Source organism: Bombina bombina, chromosome 1, assembly GCF_027579735.1.
Source record: "Bombina bombina isolate aBomBom1 chromosome 1, aBomBom1.pri, whole genome shotgun sequence".
Taxonomy (NCBI): domain Eukaryota; kingdom Metazoa; phylum Chordata; class Amphibia; order Anura; family Bombinatoridae; genus Bombina; species Bombina bombina.
In genome coordinates this window covers 1472172445-1472194450 of record NC_069499.1, presented here as the reverse complement: position 1 = coordinate 1472194450, position 22006 = coordinate 1472172445, and the positions used below count along the sequence as shown (strand labels likewise).

The following is a 22006-nucleotide window of genomic DNA, read 5'->3' as shown; positions in this document are numbered from 1 at the left end:
AGACATTTTGGTTAAAAGTGAATTCAATAAAGTTCCAACCTATAATTGGTTGGAACAAAATGCACAGAAAATTGTAGGCAGCACTCCATGTGGCCACTGTGTCTGCTGTCAATATATGCAGAGAAGTAAAACTTTTAATACAAATACAGGACATATATATAAAATCAACTCCTTCATTAATTGCTCCACAAAAGGAGTTATATATTTACTTTATTGTTCCTGTAAAAGTTTTTACGTTGGTAAAACTTTCAGAGAACTTCGCTCACGAATTTCTGAACATAGGGACGATATTAAACAATGCAATATTGACAGCCCTGTGGCAAGACACTATGCACAATTTCATGAATCTAAGACTGATGACTTAAATTTCATTGGAATTGAATCTGTGAAACTTAGCATGCGGGGCGGGGATATTGACAATATCCTTCTACGCAAAGAAACAAAATGGATATATAAACTGAATACCTTAGCACCTCATGGTCTCAATGAAAAATTAGAGTTTGCTTCATTTTTAGTTTAAAACTTAGAGTTTGCTTCATTTTTAGTTTAATCCTCTGTGGATATGTGCACATCATTCTGAGTGTAACTACATAGTCTTTGGTAGTATCAAAAATTAAATAAATTAAAAAATTGTAAATTATGAATGGCGTAATTGCAATACTAAATACAAAAAAACATAGTCTTTATCACGTAATCTGTACATACACACACATTAGTAATATAACAGATTAGATGTATAATATAATCTTCCAATGTATTGAATGTAAGTATGCAAGCATGAGTGTTTAAATATAAATGTATCCTTGTATATAACCCCTTGCTGTACTGAGCTACAAAAAAGCAAAATGTTGCTACAAAGTATCAAAGCCGTTTTGAATGACAGATCTCTCTACCAATGACATTCATTACCAGTGCGGCCAAATTCCTATAAATCAGCACAGCCACTGACGTGACGTCAGCACCCGGAAGAAGCTCCATGCTGCTGTATTGAAAGGAGTGAAACGAGCTTTAAGACTCGTTGGTTTGCAGCACTTCGTCAGAGGACCCTTTGCCTGACTGTGGTCTACCCCTTGTCTCATCTGGAAATACTCAGTGGCTCAGGAGGGTTTGCAGCACTTCGTCAGAGGACCCTTTGCCTGACTGTGGTCTACCCCTTGTCTCATCTGGAAATACTCAGTGGCTCAGGAGCTACAAATCAGGGTAGAGCAACCGCGTGAAAAAGACAGGTATTCTCATGAACTGTTATCTATTTGCACTTTACACATGCCTGTGAAAAAGACGCGGCGAGGGTAAGCTCCCCTTGACTCCTGATGTCCTCACGCTACTATGTACATTTAGACACGAAGGGGTAAGACTGTATCCACTTGGTCCGTGCATCTTTAAGGACACGCACTATACTTTGGATTACAATTATATATGACCTATACATGCAAAGTGATGAACATTTGCCTATTTTTGTATACTGGTGCACCAGTCCCCTGCACGGCCAATTCGACATTTTTATGCATCTTCTATATCCCTGTATGTATGTGATTGTATGTTTGGATGTATGCACTTATTTAGTGTAACTTTATTTAATCTATTTGTATTTCAAGAATTCGCCCTAGTCTCTTATTTATTTCATACAGTTGTGCTTTCTTTTGCCTAGACTTTTAGTTACCTGTATTTTAGGTTTCTACTCTCCTTTTTACGTTGTTAGATATTCACTTTTCTAGGATGCACCTGTATTTTTTATTGACTAATTAAGAGTGCTACTCACCCTGTTTTTCTTGTGTATATTTTACACTTCAGTATTCTGGGGAATGGCACTTCACTGGAATTATACTGTATGCATAAGACTTTAGCCTATTTTGCAGGGACTAGCAACAGGCTTTTTAATAACACTTAATTTATTTATGTTAAACGTTTTTTGCTGGCATGTAAAATCGTTTAATTTTCTGAGGTACTGGGTGAAAAAATGTTTTGGGCACTATTTTTTCCACTTGGCAGTCGTTTTTATCTAATTTATGACAGTTTACTGATCTCTCTCACTGTTGTGTATGAGGGGGAGGGGCCTTTTTTGGCGCTTTTGCTACGCATCAAAAAATTCAGTCAGAAGTTTATTGTCTTCCCTGCATGATCCGGTTCATCTCTACAGAACTCAGGGGTCTTCAAAACTTGTTTTGAGGGAGGTAATCACTCACAGCAGAGCTGTGAGATTGTAGTTGACTGTGATAAAAAACGTTTATTTCTGTATTTTTTTTCTGCTATCAGGGTTAGTTATCCTTTGCTAATGGGAGCAATCCTTTGCTAAAAGTGTGTTTTTTACAAAGATTTGATGCTATAACTTTTCAGTTTATCAATTTTCAACTGTCATAACTTTTTCTGTGCTTCTTATAGGCACAGTACGTTTTCATATTATAGTAAATTACTTGAAAAGTATTTCCAAGTTGCTAGTTTATTTGCTAGTGTGTTAAACATGTCTGATTCAGAGGAAGATATCTGTGCTATATGTGCTAAAGCCAAAGTGGAGCCCAATAGAAATTTATGTACTAACTGTATTGATGCTACTTTAAATAAAAGTCAATCTGTACAAATTGAACATATTTCACCAAACAACGAGGGGAGAGTTATGCCGACTAACTCGCCTCACGTGTCAGTACCTGCATCTCCCGCTCGGGAGGTGCGTGATATTGTAGCGCCGAGTACATCTGGGCGGCCATTACAAATCACATTACAGGATATGGCTACTGTTATGACTGAAGTTTTGGCTAAATTACCAGAACTAAGAGGTAAGCGTGATCACTCTGGGGTGAGAACAGAGTGCGCTGATAATATTAGGGCCATGTCAGACACTGCGTCACAATTTGCAGAACATGAGGACGGAGAGCTTCATTCTGCGGGTGACGGTTCTGATCCAAACAGACTGGATTCAGATATTTCAAATTTTAAATTTAAGCTGGAAAACCTCCGTGTATTACTAGGGGAGGTGTTAGCGGCTCTGAATGATTGTAACACAGTTGCAATACCAGAGAAATTGTGTAGGTTGGATAAATATTTTGCGGTACCGTCGAGTACTGACGTTTTTCCTATACCTAAGAGACTTACTGAAATTGTTACTAAGGAGTGGGATAGACCCGGTGTGCCGTTCTCACCCCCTCCAATATTTAGAAAGATGTTTCCAATAGACGCCACCACACGGGACTTATGGCAAATGGTCCCTAAGGTGGAGGGAGCAGTTTCTACTTTAGCTAAGCGTACCACTATCCCGGTGGAGGATAGCTGTGCCTTTTCAGATCCAATGGATAAAAAGTTAGAGGGTTACCTTAAGAAAATGTTTGTTCAACAAGGTTTTATATTGCAACCTCTTGCATGCATTGCGCCTGTCACGGCTGCAGCAGCATTTTGGTTTGAGTCTCTGGAAGAGACACTTGAATCAGCTCCATTAGATGAGATTACACACAAGCTTAAAGCCCTTAAGTTAGCTAACTCATTTATTTCGGATGCCGTAGTACATTTAACTAAACTTACGGCTAAGAATTCCGGATTCGCCATTCAGGCGCGCAGAGCACTGTGGCTAAAATCCTGGTCAGCTGATGTTACTTCTAAATCTAAATTGCTTAATATTCCTTTCAAAGGGCAGACCTTATTCGGGCCCGGGTTGAAAGAAATTATCGCTGACATTACAGGAGGTAAAGGCCATGCCCTGCCTCAAGACAGAGCCAAACCTAAGGCTAGACAGTCTAATTTTCGTTCCTTTCGTAATTTCAAAGCAGGAGCAGCATCAACTTCCTCTGCACCAAAACAGGAAGGAGCTGTTGCTCGCTACAGACAAGGCTGGAGACCTAACCAGTCCTGGAACAAGGGCAAGCAGGCCAGGAAACCTGCTGCTGCCCCTAAGACAGCATGAATCGAGGGCCCCCGATCCGGGAACGGATCTAGTGGGGGGCAGACTTTCTCTCTTCGCCCAGGCTTGGGCAAGAGATGTCCAGGATCCCTGGGCGTTAGAGATCATATCTCAGGGATACCTTCTGGACTTCAAATCCTCTCCCCCAAGAGGGAGATTTCATCTGTCAAGGTTGTCAACAAACCAAATAAAGAAAGAGGCGTTTCTACGCTGCGTACAAGATCTTTTATTAATGGGAGTGATCCATCCGGTTCCGCGGTCGGAACAAGGACAAGGGTTTTACTCAAATCTGTTTGTGGTTCCCAAAAAAGAGGGAACTTTCAGGCCAATCTTGGATTTAAAGATCCTAAACAAATTCCTAAGAGTTCCATCGTTCAAAATGGAAACTATTCGGACAATTTTACCCATGATCCAAAAGGGTCAGTACATGACCACAGTGGATTTAAAGGATGCTTACCTTCACATACCGATTCACAAAGATCATTACCGGTATCTAAGGTTTGCCTTTCTAGACAGGCATTACCAGTTTGTAGCTCTTCCATTCGGATTGGCTACGGCTCCAAGAATCTTCACAAAGGTTCTGGGTGCTCTTCTGGCGGTACTAAGACCGCGAGGAATTTCGGTAGCTCCGTACCTAGACGACATTCTGATACAAGCTTCAAGCTTTCAAACTGCCAAGTCTCATACAGAGTTAGTACTGGCATTTCTAAGGTCGCATGGATGGAAGGTGAACGAAAAGAAGAGTTCTCTCTTTCCACTCACAAGAGTTCCCTTCTTGGGGACTCTTATAGATTCTGTAGAAATGAAGATTTACCTGACAGAAGACAGGTTAACAAAGCTTCAAAATGCATGCCGTGTCCTTCATTCCATTCAACACCCGTCAGTAGCTCAATGCATGGAGGTGATCGGCTTAATGGTAGCGGCAATGGACATAGTACCCTTTGCACGCCTACATCTCAGACCGCTGCAATTGTGCATGCTAAGTCAGTGGAATGGGGATTACTCAGACTTGTCCCCTACTCTGAATCTGGATCAAGAGACCAGAAATTCTCTTCTATGGTGGCTTTCTCAGCCACATCTGTCCAGAGGGATGCCATTCAGCAGGCCGGACTGGACAATTGTAACAACAGACGCCAGCCTACTAGGTTGGGGCGCTGTCTGGAATTCTCTGAAGGCTCAGGGACAATGGAATCAGGAGGAGAGTCTCCTACCAATAAACATTCTGGAATTGAGAGCAGTTCTCAATGCCCTTCTGGCTTGGCCCCAGTTAACAACTCGGGGGTTCATCAGGTTTCAGTCGGACAACATCACGACTGTAGCTTACATCAACCATCAGGGAGGGACAAGAAGCTCCCTAGCAATGATGGAAGTATCAAAGATAATTCGCTGGGCAGAGTCTCACTCTTGCCACCTGTCAGCAATCCACATCCCGGGAGTGGAGAACTGGGAGGCGGATTTCTTAAGTCGTCAGACTTTTCATCCGGGGGAGTGGGAACTTCATCCGGAGGTCTTTGCCCAAATACTTCGACGTTGGGGCAAACCAGAGATAGATCTCATGGCGTCTCGACAGAATGCCAAGCTTCCTTGTTACGGGTCCAGATCCAGGGATCCGGGAGCGGTTCTGATAGATGCTTTGACAGCACCTTGGACCTTCGGGATGGCTTATGTGTTTCCACCCTTCCCGATGCTTCCTCGATTGATTGCCAGAATCAAACAGGAGAGAGCATCAGTGATTCTAATAGCGCCTGCATGGCCACGCAGGACTTGGTATGCAGATCTAGTGGACATGTCATCCTGTCCACCTTGGTCTCTACCTCTGAAACAGGACCTTCTGATCCAGGGTCCCTTCAAACATCAAAATCTAATTTCTCTGAAGCTGACTGCTTGGAAATTGAACGCTTGATTTTATCAAAACGTGGTTTTTCGGAGTCAGTTATTGATACCTTAATACAGGCTAGGAAGCCTGTTACCAGAAAGATTTACCATAAGATATGGCACAAATACTTATATTGGTGCGAATCCAAGAGTTACTCATGGAGTAAGGTTAGGATTCCGAGGATATTGTCTTTTCTACAAGAAGGTTTAGAAAAGGGTTTATCCGCTAGTTCCTTAAAGGGACAGATTTCAGCTCTGTCCATTCTTTTACACAAACGTCTGTCAGAAGTTCCGGACGTTCAAGCTTTTTGTCAGGCTTTAGCTAGGATCAAGCCTGTGTTTAAAACTGTTGCTCCACCATGGAGTTTGAACTTAGTTCTTAATGTTTTACAGGGTGTTCCGTTTGAACCCCTTCATTCCATTGATATCAAGCTGTTATCTTGGAAAGTTCTATTTTTAATGGCGATTTCCTCGGCTCGAAGAGTCTCTGAGTTATCCGCTTTACATTGTGATTCTCCTTATCTGATTTTTCATTCAGACAAGGTAGTTCTGCGTACTAAACCTGGGTTCCTACCTAAGGTGGTCACTAACAGGAATATCAATCAAGAGATTGTGGTTCCATCTTTGTGTCCTAATCCTTCTTCGAAGAAGGAACGTCTGCTACACAATCTAGATGTAGTCCGTGCCCTGAAATTTTATCTACAGGCAACTAAGGATTTTCGAGAAACGTCTTCCCTGTTTGTCGTTTATTCTGGTCAGAGGAGAGGTCAAAAAGCTTCGGCTACCTCTCTCTCTTTTTGGCTTCGTAGCATAATTCGGTTAGCCTATGAGACTGCTGGACAGCAGCCTCCTGAAAGAATTACAGCACATTCTACTAGAGCTGTGGCTTCCACTTGGGCCTTTAAGAATGAGGCTTCTGTTGAACAGATTTGCAAGGCTGCAACTTGGTCTTCTCTTCATACTTTTTCCAAATTTTACAAATTTGACACTTTTGCTTCTTCGGAGGCTGTTTTTGGGAGAAAGGTTCTTCAGGCAGTGGTTCCTTCCGTATAAAGAGCCTGCCTGTCCCTCCCGTCATCTGTGTACTTTAGCTTTGGTATTGGTATCCCAGAAGTAATGATGACCCGTGGACTGACCACACTTAACAGGAGAAAACAAAATTTATGCTTACCTGATAAATTCCTTTCTCCTGTAGTGTGGTCAGTCCACGGCCCGCCCTGTTTTTTATGGCAGGTAAAAAAATTTTGAATTATACTCCAGTCACCACTACACCCTTTGGCTTCTCCTTTCTCGTTGGTCCTTGGTCGAATGACTGGAGGTGACGTAGAGGGGAGGAGCTATATAGCAGCTCTGATGGGTGAATCCTCTTGCACTTCCTGTTGGGGAGGAGTTAATATCCCAGAAGTAATGATGACCCGTGGACTGACCACACTACAGGAGAAAGGAATTTATCAGGTAAGCATAAATTTTGTTTTTTTCACTGTTTTTCAAATTCTGACAAAATTTGTTTCTCTTAAAGGCACAGTACAGTTTTTTATATTTGCTTGTTAACTTGATTTAAAGTGTTTTCCAAGCTTGCTAGTCTCATTGCTAGTCTGTATAAATATGTCTGACATAGAAGAAACTCCTTGTTCATTATGTTTAAAAGCCATGGTGGAACCCCCTCTTAGAATGTGTACCAAATGTACTGATTTCATTTTATGTAATAAAGATCATATTCTTTTTTTAAAAAATTATCACCAGAGGAATCTGACGAGGGGAAAGTTATGCCGACTAACTCTCCCCACGTGTCAGACCCTTTGACTCCCGCCCAAGGGACTCACGCTCAAATGGCGCCAAGTACATCTAGGGCGCCCATAGCATTTACTTTACAAGACATGGCGGCAGTCATGGATAATACACTGTCAGCGGTATTAGCCAGACTACCTGAACTTAGAGGTTAGCGAGATAGCTCTGGGGTGAGACAAAATGCAGAGCATACTGACGCTTTAAGAACCATGTCTGATACTGCCTCACAATATGCAGAAGCTGAGGAAGGAGAGCTTCAGTCAGTGGGTGATGTTAATGACTCAGGAAAGATACCTGATTCTAATATTTCTACATTTAAATTTAAGCTTGAACACCTCCGCGTGTTGCTTAGGGAGGTTTTAGCTGCTCTGAATGACTGTGATACCATTGCAGTGCCAGAGAAATTGTGTAGACTGGATAAATGCTTTGCAGTGCCGGTGTGTACTGATGTTTTTCCAATACCTAAAAGGTTTACAGAAATTATTAATAAGGAATGGGATAGACCAGGTGTGCCGTTCTCTTCCCCTCCTATTTTTAGAAAAATGATTTCCAATAGACGCCACCACACGGGACTTATGGCAGACAGTCCCTAAGGTGGAGGGAGCAGTTTCTACTCTAGCAAAGCGTACTACTATCCCTGTCGAGGACAGTTGTGCTTTTTTAGATCCAATGTATAAAAAATTAGAAGGTTACCTTAAGAAAATATTTATTTAACAAGGTTTTATCCTACAGCCCATTGCATGCATTGCCCCTGTTACTGCTGCGGCGGCGTACTGGTTTGAGTCTCTGGAAGAGGCTTTACAGGTAGCGACTCCATTGGATGACATACTTGGCAAACTTAGAGCACTTAAGCTAGCCAATTATTTTATTTCTGATGCCATTGTTCATTTGAATAAACTAACGGCTAAGAATTCTGGTTTTGCTATACAGGCGCGCAGAGCGCTATGGCTTAAATCATGGTCAGCTGACGTGACTTTAAAATCTAAGCTACTTAACATTCCCTTCAAGGGGCAGACCCTATTCGGGCCTGGTTTGAAGGAGATTATTGCTGATATCACGGGAGGAAAAGGTCATGCCCTTCCTCAGGACAGGTCCAAATCTAGGGCCAAACAGTCTAATTTTCGTGCCTTTCGAAACTTCAAGGCAGGTGCGTCATCAACTTCCTCTAATAATAAACAAGAGGGAACTTTTGCTCAATCCAAGACGGTCTGGAGACCAAACCAGACCTGGAAAAAACGTAAGCAGGTCAAAACGCCTGCTGTTGCCTCTAAGACAGCATGAAGGAACGACCCCTTATCCGGTAACGGATCTAGTAGGGGGCAGACTTTCACTCTTCGCCCAGGCGTGGGCAAGAGATGTTCAGGATCCCTGGGCGTTGGAAATTATATCCCAGGGATATCTTCTGGACTTTAAAGCTTCCCCCCCAAAAGGGAGATTTCACCTTTCACAATTATTTGCAAACCAGATAAAGAGAGAGGCATTCTTACACTGTGTACGAGACCTCCTAGTTATGGGAGTGATCCATCCAGTTCCAAAGGAGGAACAGGAACAGGGTTTTTACTCAAATCTGTTTGTGGTTCCCAAAAAAGAGGGAACCTTCAGACCGATTTTGGATCTAAAGATCTTAAACAAATTCCTCAAAGTTCCGTCGTTCAAGATGGAAACTATTCGTACCATCCTACCACTGATCCAGGAGGGTCAATATATGACTACAGTGGATCTAAAGGATGCTTATCTTCACATTCCGATAAACAAAGATCATCATCGGTTTCTCAGGTTTGCCTTTCAAGACAGGCATTACCAGTTGTAGCTCTTCCCTTTGGATTAGCTACAGCCCCAAGAATCTTTACAAAGGTTCTAGGGTCGCTTTTGGCGGTCCTAAGGCCGCGGGGCATAGCAGTAGCCCCTTATTTAGACGACATCCTGATACAGGCGTCAAACTTCCAAATTGCCAAGTCTCATACGGACGTAGTACTGGCATTTCTGAGGTCGCATGGGTGGAAAGTGAACGAGGAAAAGTGTTCTCTATCCCCACTCACAAGAGTTTCCTTTCTAGGGACTCTGATAGATTCTGTTGAAATGAAAATTTACCTTGACGGAGTCCAGGTTATCAAAGCTTCTAAATTCCTGTCGGGTTCTTCATTCCATTCCGCGCCCTTTGGTGGCTCAGTGTATGGAAGTAATCGGCTTAATGGTAGCGGCAATGGACATAGTGCAGTTTGCACGCTTACATCTCAGACCGCTGAAACTATGCAGGCTCAGTCAGTGGAGAGGGGATTACACAGATTTGGCCCCCCAACTTAATCTGGACCAAGAGACCAGGGATCCTCTTCCCTGGTGGCTATCTCGGGTCCATCTGTCCAAAGGTATGAACTTCGCAGGCCAGATTGGACTATTGTAACAACAAATGCCAGCCTTCTAGGTTGGGGTGCAGTCTGGAACTCCCTGAAGGCTCAGGGATCGTGGACTCAGGAGGAGTCTCTCCTTCCAATAAATATTCTGGAACTAAGAGCGATATTCAAGACTCTTCAGGTTTGGCCTCAGTTAACAACTCTGAGGTACATCAGATTTCAGTCGGTCAACATCATGACTGTAGCTTACATCAACCATCGAGGGGGAACAAGAAGTTCCCTAGATATGTTAGAAGTTTCGAAAACAATTCACTGGGCAGAGATTCACTCTTGCCACCTATCAGCTATCCATATCCCAGATGTAGAGCACTGGGAGGCGGATTTTCTAAGTCGTCAGACTTTTCATCCGGGAGAGTGGGAACTCCATCCAGAGTGATTTGCACAACTGATTCTCCGTTGGGGCAAACCAGAACTGGATCTCATGGCGTCTCGCCAGAACGCCAAGCTTCCATGTTACGGATCCAGGTCCGGGGATCCCAAGGCGACACTGATAGATACTCTAGCAGCGCCCTGGTCTTTCAACCTGACTTATGTGTTTCCACCGTTTCCTCTGCTCCCTCGACTGATTGCCAAGATCAAGCAAGAGAGAGCATTGGTGATTCTGATAGCACCTGCGTGGCCACGCAGGACCTGGTATGCAGATCTAGTGGACATGTCATCCTTTCCACCATGGTCTCTGCCTCTGAGACAGGACCTTCTACTTCAGGGTCCTTTCAACCATCCAAATCTAATTTCTCTGAGGCTGACTGCCTGGAGATTGAACGCTTGATTTTATCAAAGCGTGGCTTCTCCGAGTCAGTTATTGATACCTTAATAAAGGCACGAAAGCCTGTCACCAGGAAAATTTACCATAAGGTATGACGTAGATATCTTTATTGGTGTGAATCCAAGGGTTACTCATGGAGTAAGGTCAGGATTCCTAGGATTTTATCTTTTCTCCAAGAAGGTTTGGAAAAAGGATTGTCAGCTAGTTTCTTAAAGGGACAGATTTTTGCTCTGTCTATTCTTTTGCACTAGCGTCTGGCAGATGTTCCAGACATTCAGGCATTTTGGGCTCCATGTACTAAGCCGTCAATTCATCCGTCATTGTAGACGCGGATAAACTCGCCGTTACTCGCCGCGGGCGAAATGGTGTCCGCTGTCGCTATGTACTAATATTCCCCCAATAAATAGACAAGTCTAGCCCGCCGCGAGCAGTTGCGGATTGTTGATAAATTTGACGCCTCGCTCGCCGCGACTAAGCTGATGGTACTTAACTTTCAGTTGAATTGTCTGGCCAATTATTAACACGTGACATGCAAGGTGTCACGAACATCATAGTAGTCGCGGGAATAGAATTTTGCTCCTATAAAAGTTCAACTTATCTAAACAACTTTATTATTGTTCAAAATTTTTTGAAGAGTGATAACAGAGCGTTATTTTTGTAATATTTATTTACAATTTGGATATGGCTTCATCTGGATCTGATAATATATAAATATTAATATAAAAATAATTATAAAGATTGACAACTAACAATACAAATTTAAATAGATTACTCTTTAATTACAGTCGACAAATTGGGCGCAATTTATGTACATGGAAATGAGAGACAAATTAGACGCCAGTTATGCTGTAAGTACAATGCTGATATTACTGCCTTTTATATATGTCTAGACTGGCGTCTAGATTGACTTTCCTATTGTTTTGTACCTTGCCCGCCACCTAAAAGGTGGCGAGGCAAAAATAGCGAGGTGGGAGCGGAAATTGTAGCGAGCGGACAAATAGATTTTTTAGTACATTCGTTTTTTGGCGAGTTGGTGGTCAAATGTGTCTAATTACAGTGAAAAATGGAGCGGTAGTGAGGTTTGGCGGATAAGTACGCTCGCAATTTTAAAGATGCGAGTTTTAACATAATTGACGGCTTTGTACATATCAGTTTGCGAGTTTTGACGCGAGATTTGTTGCGGGTAGCTCGCTGACTGCTTAGTACATGGAGCCCTTTGTCAGGCTTTAGTTAGAATCAAGCCTGTGTTTAAACCTGTTGCTCCACCATAGAGCTTAAACTTGGTTCTTAAGGTTCTTCAAGGAGTTCCGTTTGAACCTCTTCATTCCATAGATATCAAATTTTTATCTTGGAAAGTTCTTTTTTTTTTTGGTAGCTATTTCCTCGGCTCGTAGAGTCTCTGAGCTATCTGCCTTACAATGTGATTCTCCTTATCTGATTTTTCATACGGATAAGGTAGTCCTGCGTACCAAACCTGGGTTCTTACCTAAGGTGGTATCTAACGAGAATATCAATCAAGAGATTGTGGTTCCATCCTTGTGCTACACAATCTGGACGTGGTCCGTGCTTTAAAGTTTTACTTACAAGCTACTAAAGATTTTCGTCAAACATCTGCTTTGTTTGTTGTCTACTCTGGACATAGGAGAGGTCAAAAGGCTTTGGCAACCTCTTTTTCTTTTTGGCTAAGAAGCTTAATCCGCTTAGCCTATGAGACTGCTGAACAGCAGCCTCCTGAAAGGATTACAGCTCATTCCACTAGAGCTGTGGCTTCCACTTGGGCCTTTAAAAATGAGGCTTCTGTTGAACAGATTTGCAAGGCGGCGACTTGGTCTTCGCTTCATACTTTTTCAAAATTTTACAAATTTGATACTTTTGCTTCTTTGGAGGCTATATTTGGGAGAAAGGTTTTACAGGCAGTGGTTTCTTCCATTTAAGTTCCTGCCTTGTCCCTCCCTTCATCCGTGTACTTTAGCTTTGGTATTGGTATCCCACAAGTAATGGATGATCCGTGGACTGGATACACCTTACAAGAGAAAACACAATTTATGCTTACCTGATAAATTTATTTCTCTTGTGGTGTATCCAGTCCACGGCCCGCCCTGTCATTTTAAGGCAGGTAATTTTTAAATTTAAACTACAGTAACCACTATACCCTATGGTTCCTCCTTTCTCGGCTTGTTTTCGGTCGAATGACTGGCTATGACAGTTAGGGGAGGAGCTATATTACAGCTCTGCTGTTGGGTGTCCTCTTGCAACTTCCTGTTGGGAATGAGAATATCCCCACAAGTAATGGATGATCCGTGGACTGGATACACCACAAGAGAAATAAATTTATCAGGTAAGCATAAATTGTGTTTTTTCAATTTTTTTTTTTAAATTTTCCTTTAAATGACGTTATCCAAGATGGCATCCCTTGAATTCCGATTGGCTGATAGAATTCTATCAGCCAATCGGAATTAAAGGTGAAAAAATCCTATTGGCTGAAGCAATCAGCCAATAGGATTGAGCTTTAATCCTATTGGCTGATCCAATCAGCCAATAGGATTGAGCTCGCATTCTATTGGCTGTTCCAATTGAAGATGGAGCCGCTCCGCGTCGGAAGAATGAAGATAGAAGATGCCGTCTGGATGAAGACTTCTGCCCGTCTGGAGGACGACTTCTTGCCGCTTGGATGAAGACTTCTCCCGGCTTTGTTGGGAATGGATGTCTGGTCTTCAAAAACTGTAAGTGGATCTTCGGGGGTTAGTTAGTGTTAGGTTTTTTTTAAGGGTTTATTGGGTGGGTTTTATTTTTTGATTAGGGGTTTGGGCAAGGAAAAAGAGCTAAATGCCCTTTTATGGGCAATGCCCATCGAAATGCCCTTTTCAGGGCAATGGGGAGCTTAGGTTTATTTAGATAGGGGTTTATTTAGGGGTGTGGGTGGTGGGTTTTACTGTTCGGGGGTTGTTTGTATTTTCTTTTACAGGTAAAATAGTTGATTTCTTTGGGGCAATTCCCACAAAAGGCCCTTTTAAGGGCTATTGGCAGTTTAGTTTAGGCTAGGGATTTTTTTTATTGGGGGGGGCTTTTTTTATTTTGATAGGGCTATTAGATTAGGTGTAATTAATTTCTTTTTTATTTTGTGTAATTTAGTGTTTATTTTTTTGTTGTAATTTAGTTAATTGTATTTAATTAATGTAATTTATTTAATTGTAGTTTAATGTTAGGTGTTAGTGTGAGGCAGGTTAGGTTTTATTTTACATATAAATTTGTATTTATTTTAACTAGGTAGCTAGTAAATAGTTAATAACTATTTACTAGCTAGTTTAAATAGTTAAAATAAATACAATCTTAGCTGTGAAATAAAAATAAAACCTAAGATAGCTACAATATAACTATTAGTTATATTGTAGCTAGCTTAGGGTTTATTTTGCAGGTAAGTATTTAGTCTTAAATAGGAATTATTTAGTTATTAATAGTAGGTTTTATTTAGATTTATTTTAATTATATTAAAGTTAGGGGTGTTAGGGTTAGGGTTAGACTTAGGGTTAGGTTTAGGGGTTAATATATTTATTTAGTGTAAGTGATGTGGGAGGCCAGAGGTTTAGGGGTTAATAATGTGGCAGCGGTGACATTGGGGGCGGCAGATTAGGGGTTAACAAATGTAATGTAGGTGTCGGCGATGTCGGGGGCAGCAGATTAGGGGTTAATAAGTGTAGGTAGGTGGCGGCGACATTGGGGACGGCAGATTAGGGGTTAATAAGTGTAGGTAGGTGGCAGCGACATTGGGGGCGGCAGATTAGGGGTTAATAAGTGTGGGTAGGTTGCGGCGACGTTGGGGGCGGCAGATTAGGGGTTAATAAGTGTAGGTAGGTGTCTGCGACATTGGGGACGGCAAATTAGGGGTTAATAAGTGTAGGTAGGTGGCGGCGACATTGGGGGTGGCAGATTAGGGGTTAATAAGTGTAGGTAGGTTGCGGCGACGTTGGGGGCGGCAGATTAGGGGTTAATAAGTGTAATGTAGGTGTTGCCGATGTTAGGGACGGCAGATTACGGGTTAATAAGTGTAATGTAGGTGTCAGCGACATTGGGGGCAGCAGATTAGGGGTTAATAAGTGTAGGTAGGTGGCGGCAACATTGGGGGCGGCAGATTAGGGGTTAATAAGTGTAGGTAGGTGTCGGCGACATTGGGGGTGGCATATTAGGGGTTAATAAGTGTAGGTAGGTGGCAGCAATGTTGGGGGCGGCAGATTAGGCGTTTTTAGACTCAGGGTTTATGTTAGGGTGTTAGGTGTAAACATAAATTTTCTTTCCCCATAGGAATCAATTGGGCTGCGTTACGGAGCTTTACGCTCCTTTATTGCAGGTGTTAGGCTTTTTTTTAGCCGGCTCTCCCCATTGATGTCTATGGGGAAATCGTGCACGAGCACGTAAAACCAGCTCAAAGCAGCGCTGGTATTTGGGTGCGGTATGGAGCTCAACTCTGACATATTGCCTGCTAACGCCGGGTTTCTGCAAACCTGTAATAGCAGCGATATAGGGAGGTGAGCGGTGACAATAACTTGCAAGTTAGTACTGAGCCGCTCATAACGCAAAACTCGTAATCTAGCCGAATGAATTTTGTGATCTTTATTAGCCCCATATATTGTACAGGGTACTATCAGCAAGCCCTAAGGACATGGTACGCCATCCGACTTCCTGGACTGGGGCAGTGCAGGTCTCACCAACAGCGGCAATACCGCCCTATTTCTGCAGGCCTTAGTAGTAAAGCAGAACAGAAATAGCACCAGGGACCACATGCCTGTCAGTGGGGTGCTTCCATTACATGAGATACATGATGAGATCAGTGTTAAACTCTGTGTATACAGTGACTGTGATGCTAGAATGCTGCAATGCATTCTAGTATCAAGCTTACTGGGCTATAACTGCCTGTGTCAGACATGAGGCAGTCCAGTGATGCCCAATAAAGGGTCCCCATGTTCATGTAATCACTGTGACACTGCAATTGTTTAGCTTTGTGCTACATACATACACACAGACACACATGTCTTAACCCTTGTCATATACCATATCCCTTTAAATATCCCATGATTCAGACCGAGCATGTCAATTTTAGCAACTTTCCATATTACTTCTATTATCAAATTTGCTTAATTCTCTTGGAATCCTTTATTGAAGGAGCAACAATGTACTACTGGGAGCTGAACACATGGGGCGAGACAGTGACAAGAGGCAGATATGTGCAGCCACTAACAGCAGCTTGCAAACAGAAGTGCATTGCTGCTCCTCAGCCTTACCTATATATGCTTTTCAACAAAGGATACTACAAAAAAACAACAAAGCAAATTAGATAAAAGAAGTCAATTTAAAATTGAATGAGTTAGATGCTTTATCTAAGTCAGGAGGTTTTATAATTTACTGTCCCTTTCATAAACCTTAGTTTCATAAGTCTAAATAGTTGTTAAGTCTAAATATAACTTAAATAATGTATTTCCTTAGCATTTGCATGTGTTTTGCTTTACTTGAGATCATTATTTACTTCAGATCTCAAAAAGCCCTTACACTTAACTCACTACTTTTAATATGAGCTATGCTCCCTGCATTATCAATTAACTTTATAGGGTGCATTAAAAAGTGTTAAATATATAACCATCCACAATACCCACAAATGAGAACAAACCCTGCGCTATCCACTTGTAATCTAGCCCTAAATTATTATATTATGGATAGAGAGACAGTCCCAAAAACATGGAAAAAAGTTACTGAAGTTTGAGGGATCCTGTTTAATAATGATATTAAAACAGTTTGTCTGAATATCTATCTACAGTATATGTTTATCTATGTATCGACCCAACCATCTATTCATTAATCCACCCATCTATCTATTTATCTATCCACCTATTATCTATCCTTCCATCTATCTATATCTATCTATATGTATCTATCTAGCTCTATCTGTATCTATCTATCTATCTATCTATCTATCTATCTATCTATCTATCTGTATCTGTCTATCTGTATCTGCCTATCTGTATCTGTCTATCTATCTATAGCTACCTATCTGTATATCTAACTGTATCTGTCTATCTTTATCTATATATTTCAGTATCTGTCTATCTGTGTCTATCTATCTATAGACCTTTCTGTCTGTCTATCTGTATCTATCAATCTATCTATCTATGTAGATCTATCTATCTGCATCTATCTATCTATATACCTGTATTTGTCTATCTGTGTCTATCTATCTATATATCAATGTGTGAATCCATCCATTGTTTTAAACAACTATTATGGCTTGAACCATAACTACTACATTGCAGATACTCATACAGATGACACATGACTCTAGTTAGGCCTATTTCCCCTAGAGGCTACTTTTTCATAATAGGTGTAAAAGCCACATATTATAATTTAGATCTGTAAAATCTCCCTCTTCTCTCACCTGATGAATTTTTCAAACAACACAGCACAGTCAGCAGGCTCCTGCAAGTTGACCACACTTTGGTTTGAAAGAAGTCCCTCAAAGACATCACTTTGCAGGGTGAGGAGCAACTGGTGAGCATGAATCACCTTCACTTCATCTGAATTGGTGGTGCGGATTTTCAGGGTGGCATCGCTGGAGTTACCGTTCTGCAGCAGTTCTTGCAGGCGGTGGATGAGCATAGAGGAATGATTAATAAGGGCAGATGATCCATCACTGCCTAGGTCTGATTTGTGAGCTGTGAAAGAAAGAGAAAATAGTGTCTGAGAAATGCTGTGTATTAGAAGATGAGAGATGCATGTCCATATTTCTGTGTATTACAAGAAGGTGAGATGTGCCCTTATGTCTCAGTGTTATTAGGGCAGAACTCCCATTGGTGCAGCAGGTGCAGTTGTTGCACCAGGTCCCAAGTGCTGGGGGGAGGGGGGGTCCATAGCAGCTGTTTATTTTTCTATACACATATACTACACATATACATGTGCAGAATGTGTACAATCCTAATGCAAGGGAGCCTTTTATTAGTGCAGGTTTATATATCTATCCCTCTATCATCTATCTACCTGGCTGTCTAACGAAAAAAGAGGGGGACTAAATGGCACTACTATCAGGTATTCTTGAGATGCTCTATAGTAATTAAGACAGGTAATTTACCTTACTATAATCTTAAGAGTTAGGTGCTGTGTACTGTTTTGTTCTGAAAAGAGGGGGTTGTTTCAATACTAAGATTGAAAGGTGTACACGTATTAGCACTCACATCTGAGAAAATGTGGCTATGAATTAGAACATGTAATTCCAAAGGGGAGACGGTCTATGCCGTAAGAGTTAAAATATAACCTTTATTAGGATTTCTTAAAAATATGTTCCACAAGACAAACACAAACATATATGAATAAAAACGCAAAATGTTGAAGAGGATACTGTATGCTGGATATATGTGCTAAGCGTAGGCTTATGCACTAAGAAATATCTCTAGGCCCAGGATTAAAGTATTCCTGATCAAGAGGATATCTCCTTATTAAAGCTGCTTTAGTATATAATATAATGCTTGTAAATACAAGTATATATGCTTCTTAAATATTCGATTATACTCGTACTTGGGTACTTCTGTTATTCGTGGTCACGAGGATAATCTTTTATTATAATAAATCTATTGTACAGTATAGTGCCTATGAATATAAGTGTATGTGCTTCTTGGGCATGCGCATTCAGTTCTTAAGATTTGTGCTTCTAATAGGATAATAACTGTACTTCAAAACTAATAGTGTCCTTAATTCTAATAATCCAATATTATGGTCATTGAATAGTTAGTGGAGCAGGGTTTGTGGTTCAAATTGTAGATGTGAAATAATGGCCGTTATTATAAAATATTATTGGCTCTGGTCACACTAAATTATAGAACAAAATCCCACTTCTTTGTGTTCTTAAGGACATTTATACCATATAGTTCTCCTTTCGGGTTGAGTGGTATAGGTACACTATTTTAATACATAATGCTTATTGTTGATGATGCTTATAAGCCGTTAATTCCTGCACATACAGTTGGTATCATAAACTAATATTTGCCTTGAATTATAAAGGTAAATTCAGCTATATTCTAAATAGAATTATAATAATGAATTAAATTACACAACTAAGTGATATGCCCCAATTGTATTGGATGTAAAAACACCAGTGTGTTAACATGTACGTGTTACAATTTCAGGGCTGTGTGTAATTTTCATTGATTGATACAAATGTTGCCATTTGAATATAGCGGTTATGCGAATCCGCACAGTGTGGATTTATACACAGGTTATTATGTTATGTTTTTCTAAGGATATTTAACGCAAATCCCCACTGTGTATAAATCCACACTGTGCGGATTCGCATAACCGCTATATTCAAATGGCAACATTTGTATCAATCAATGAAAATTACACACAGCCCTGAAATTGTAACACGTACATGTTAACACACTGGTGTTTTTACATCCAATACAATTGGGGCATATCACTTAGTTGTGTAATTTAATTCTTTATTATAATTCTATTTAGAATATAGCTGAATTTACCTTTATAATTCAAGGCAAATATTGGTTTATGATACCAACTGTATGTGCAGGAATTAACGGCTTATAAGCATCATCAACAATAAGCATTATGTATTAAAATAGTGTACCTATACCACTCAACCCGAAAGGAGAACTATATGGTATAAATGTCCTTAAGAACACAAAGAAGGGGGATTTTGTTCTTTAATTTAGTGTGACCAGAGCCAATAATATTTTATAATAACGGCCATTATTTCACACCTACAATTTGAACCACAAACCCTGTTCCACTAACTAAATGAGCAATTCAATGACCATAATATTGGATTATTAGAATTAAGGACACTATTAGTTTTGAAGTAAAGTTATTATCCTATTAGAAGCACAAATCTTAAGAACTGAATGTGCATGCCCAAGAAGCACATACACTTATATTAATAGGCACTATACTGTACAATAGATTTATTATAATAAAAGATTATCCTCGTGACCACGAATAACAGAAGTACCCAAGTACGAGTATAATCGAATATTTAAGAAGCATATATACTTGTATTTACAAGCATTATATTATATACTAAAGCAGCTTTAATAAGGAGATATCCTCTTGATCAGGAATACTTTAATCCTGGGCCTAGAGATATTTCTTAGTGCATATGCCTACGCTTAGCACATATATCCAGCATACAGTATCCTCTTCAACATTTTGCGTTTTTATTCATATATGTTTGTGTTTGTCTTGTGGAACATATTTTAAAGAAATCCTAATAAAGGTTATATTTTAACTCTTACGGCATAGACCGTCTCCCCTTTGGAATTACATGTTCTAATTCATAGACACATTTTCTCAGATGTGAGTGCTAATATGTGTACACCTTTCAATCTTAGTATTGAAACAACCCCCTCTACCTGGCTGTCTGTCTATCTAACTACCTATCTGTCAGGTTACCTGTGAAGTAACATTAAATAAACTACAGATGGATCACATAATTTAATATTTCATTTTAGCTAACATCTAATTTGATATGAATTGGTGTCACCATCAATACTGCTTAAGACAAGTTGGAAAAAAGGGAAACATTTGTTTCAGTTAGTGAAGATAACTAACCCCTGTGGATAAACAGTCGCTGGGTCTGGGACTGAACTCTTTGAAGCCTAAGTATATGCAAAAGAAACAGGTTTTTAATGAGGGGGAACCACTTTACATACAAGAGTTGATTATCCCCTGCTGAGTTGGATACACAGGATCTCCTGACTTACCAGACTTGGTGACAACTTAGATTTTAAATAGCAGAATGTATACTTAAAAAGTCATAAATGATTTGTTTATAATTTTCAAAATCTATTTAAAATAACATATATATGAACCTGGGAGATGTGTCTAACGCATAAGATACCTTTAAATCTAAAGTGAATATATAACTGTCTATTTTAAGTGTTTAACCAACTTCAGAATAACAACATTGTTTCTTTCATTTCAGACCGAGGAGAAAACAGTAAATTGTCCCAGAAATTATATATAAATTGTGTTTTTCATACACTCAAAATAACACTATCAAGAGATGTATTGAATGTGAAATGTGCTGTATTTTATTAATATGGGATAATAATCAAATGCAACTTTAAAGACATCTTCTAAAATATTATGAGAAATATAGCATATTTAGTCTTGAAATACTCAGACTAAATAGTATGACATAATCCAATACACATGGAACATGTGGTTTGTTAATACTGTAAATTAAAGTATATTTAATAAACATTTTAAGGTGAGATATTTAAACTGCAGCAATATTTGATGGTAAAACTGCATTTCTGGTTGTCTGCTGCCACCTATAGTTCAAAGATGGTATTGCAACCAAAAGGTAATTGGGTGCTCAGGTAAGCATTTCCCAAATACCCTATGAGATGTTCGGATCAGAGGGCCAATCAATGCTCAGATAAGCTTGCATTCTCGCTCTAAAAGGTTCAGTATGCATTCTAAAGGCTCCCGTTTGGATGCATAAATTCAGAACACGAATTTGCTGTATTCATGCATAAGGCTATGCCTTATGCACTGGAAAGGGGGACCTTATCTTTTCTTTTCACAGACTTTGAAAAACACATCACAGAACTTAAACATGTCCTCAGCCAACTTAAAAGGGCGGGTGTCAAATTATCCCTACAAAAAGCCCAATGGTGCTGAACTTGTGTAAACTTCTTGGGACATGAAGTTACTTCTGAAGGGTTAAAGCCTCAGAAGAAAAAGGTGGAAGCTATAATAAATTCTAAAAACCCAACTAACTTAAAGGAATTAAGATCATTCCTGGATATGACAAATTATTCTCGCAAATTTATTGATAATTATGCAGAATTAGCTAAACCACTGCTACTTCTTCTAAAGAAGGATGTGAAATGGCACTGGAGTGAGGCTCAAGAGACAGCCATCAGAGAGCTGAAGATGAAACTCACTCAAGCACCTTGCTTAGCGTACCCTGAAGGTGGTAAACCTTTCTACTTAGAAACAGGTTACACAGATATAAGAAGCATGAGTGCTGTTTTATTCCAAAAGCATGATAATTTAAGCAAGGTCATTGCTTATGCGAGCAAAACTTTATCCCCAGTAGAAATAAAATTTAGTGATTGCAAAAAAGCCCTCTTATCTACTGTATGGGCTCTACAAAATTTCCGCAGCTATATACAGGGTGAGAAAATTATTGTAGAAACGGCCCACCAGCCTTTGCTATATCTGCAACTAGAAAAAATAAGAGATGGGAACCTGTCTAACAGCCGCATAACATCTTGGACTCTT

At 40.3% G+C, this 22006-nt stretch overlaps 1 protein-coding gene across 1 annotated transcript in view; it reads right to left on the bottom strand.

Annotated features, from left to right (window-relative positions):
- Positions 1-20012, bottom strand: part of BTBD17 (BTB domain containing 17) — a 44088-nt gene extending 24076 nt beyond the window's left edge. Inside the window, exons 1-2 of the mRNA XM_053721229.1 lie at positions 20008-20012; positions 17148-17459 (exon numbers count right to left, since the gene is read on the bottom strand). Of these exons, the coding sequence (XP_053577204.1) occupies positions 17148-17459; positions 20008-20012 (317 nt within the window). The remainder of the gene's footprint in view (positions 1-17147; positions 17460-20007) is intronic.
- Between the last annotated feature and the right edge of the window lie 1994 nt (positions 20013-22006).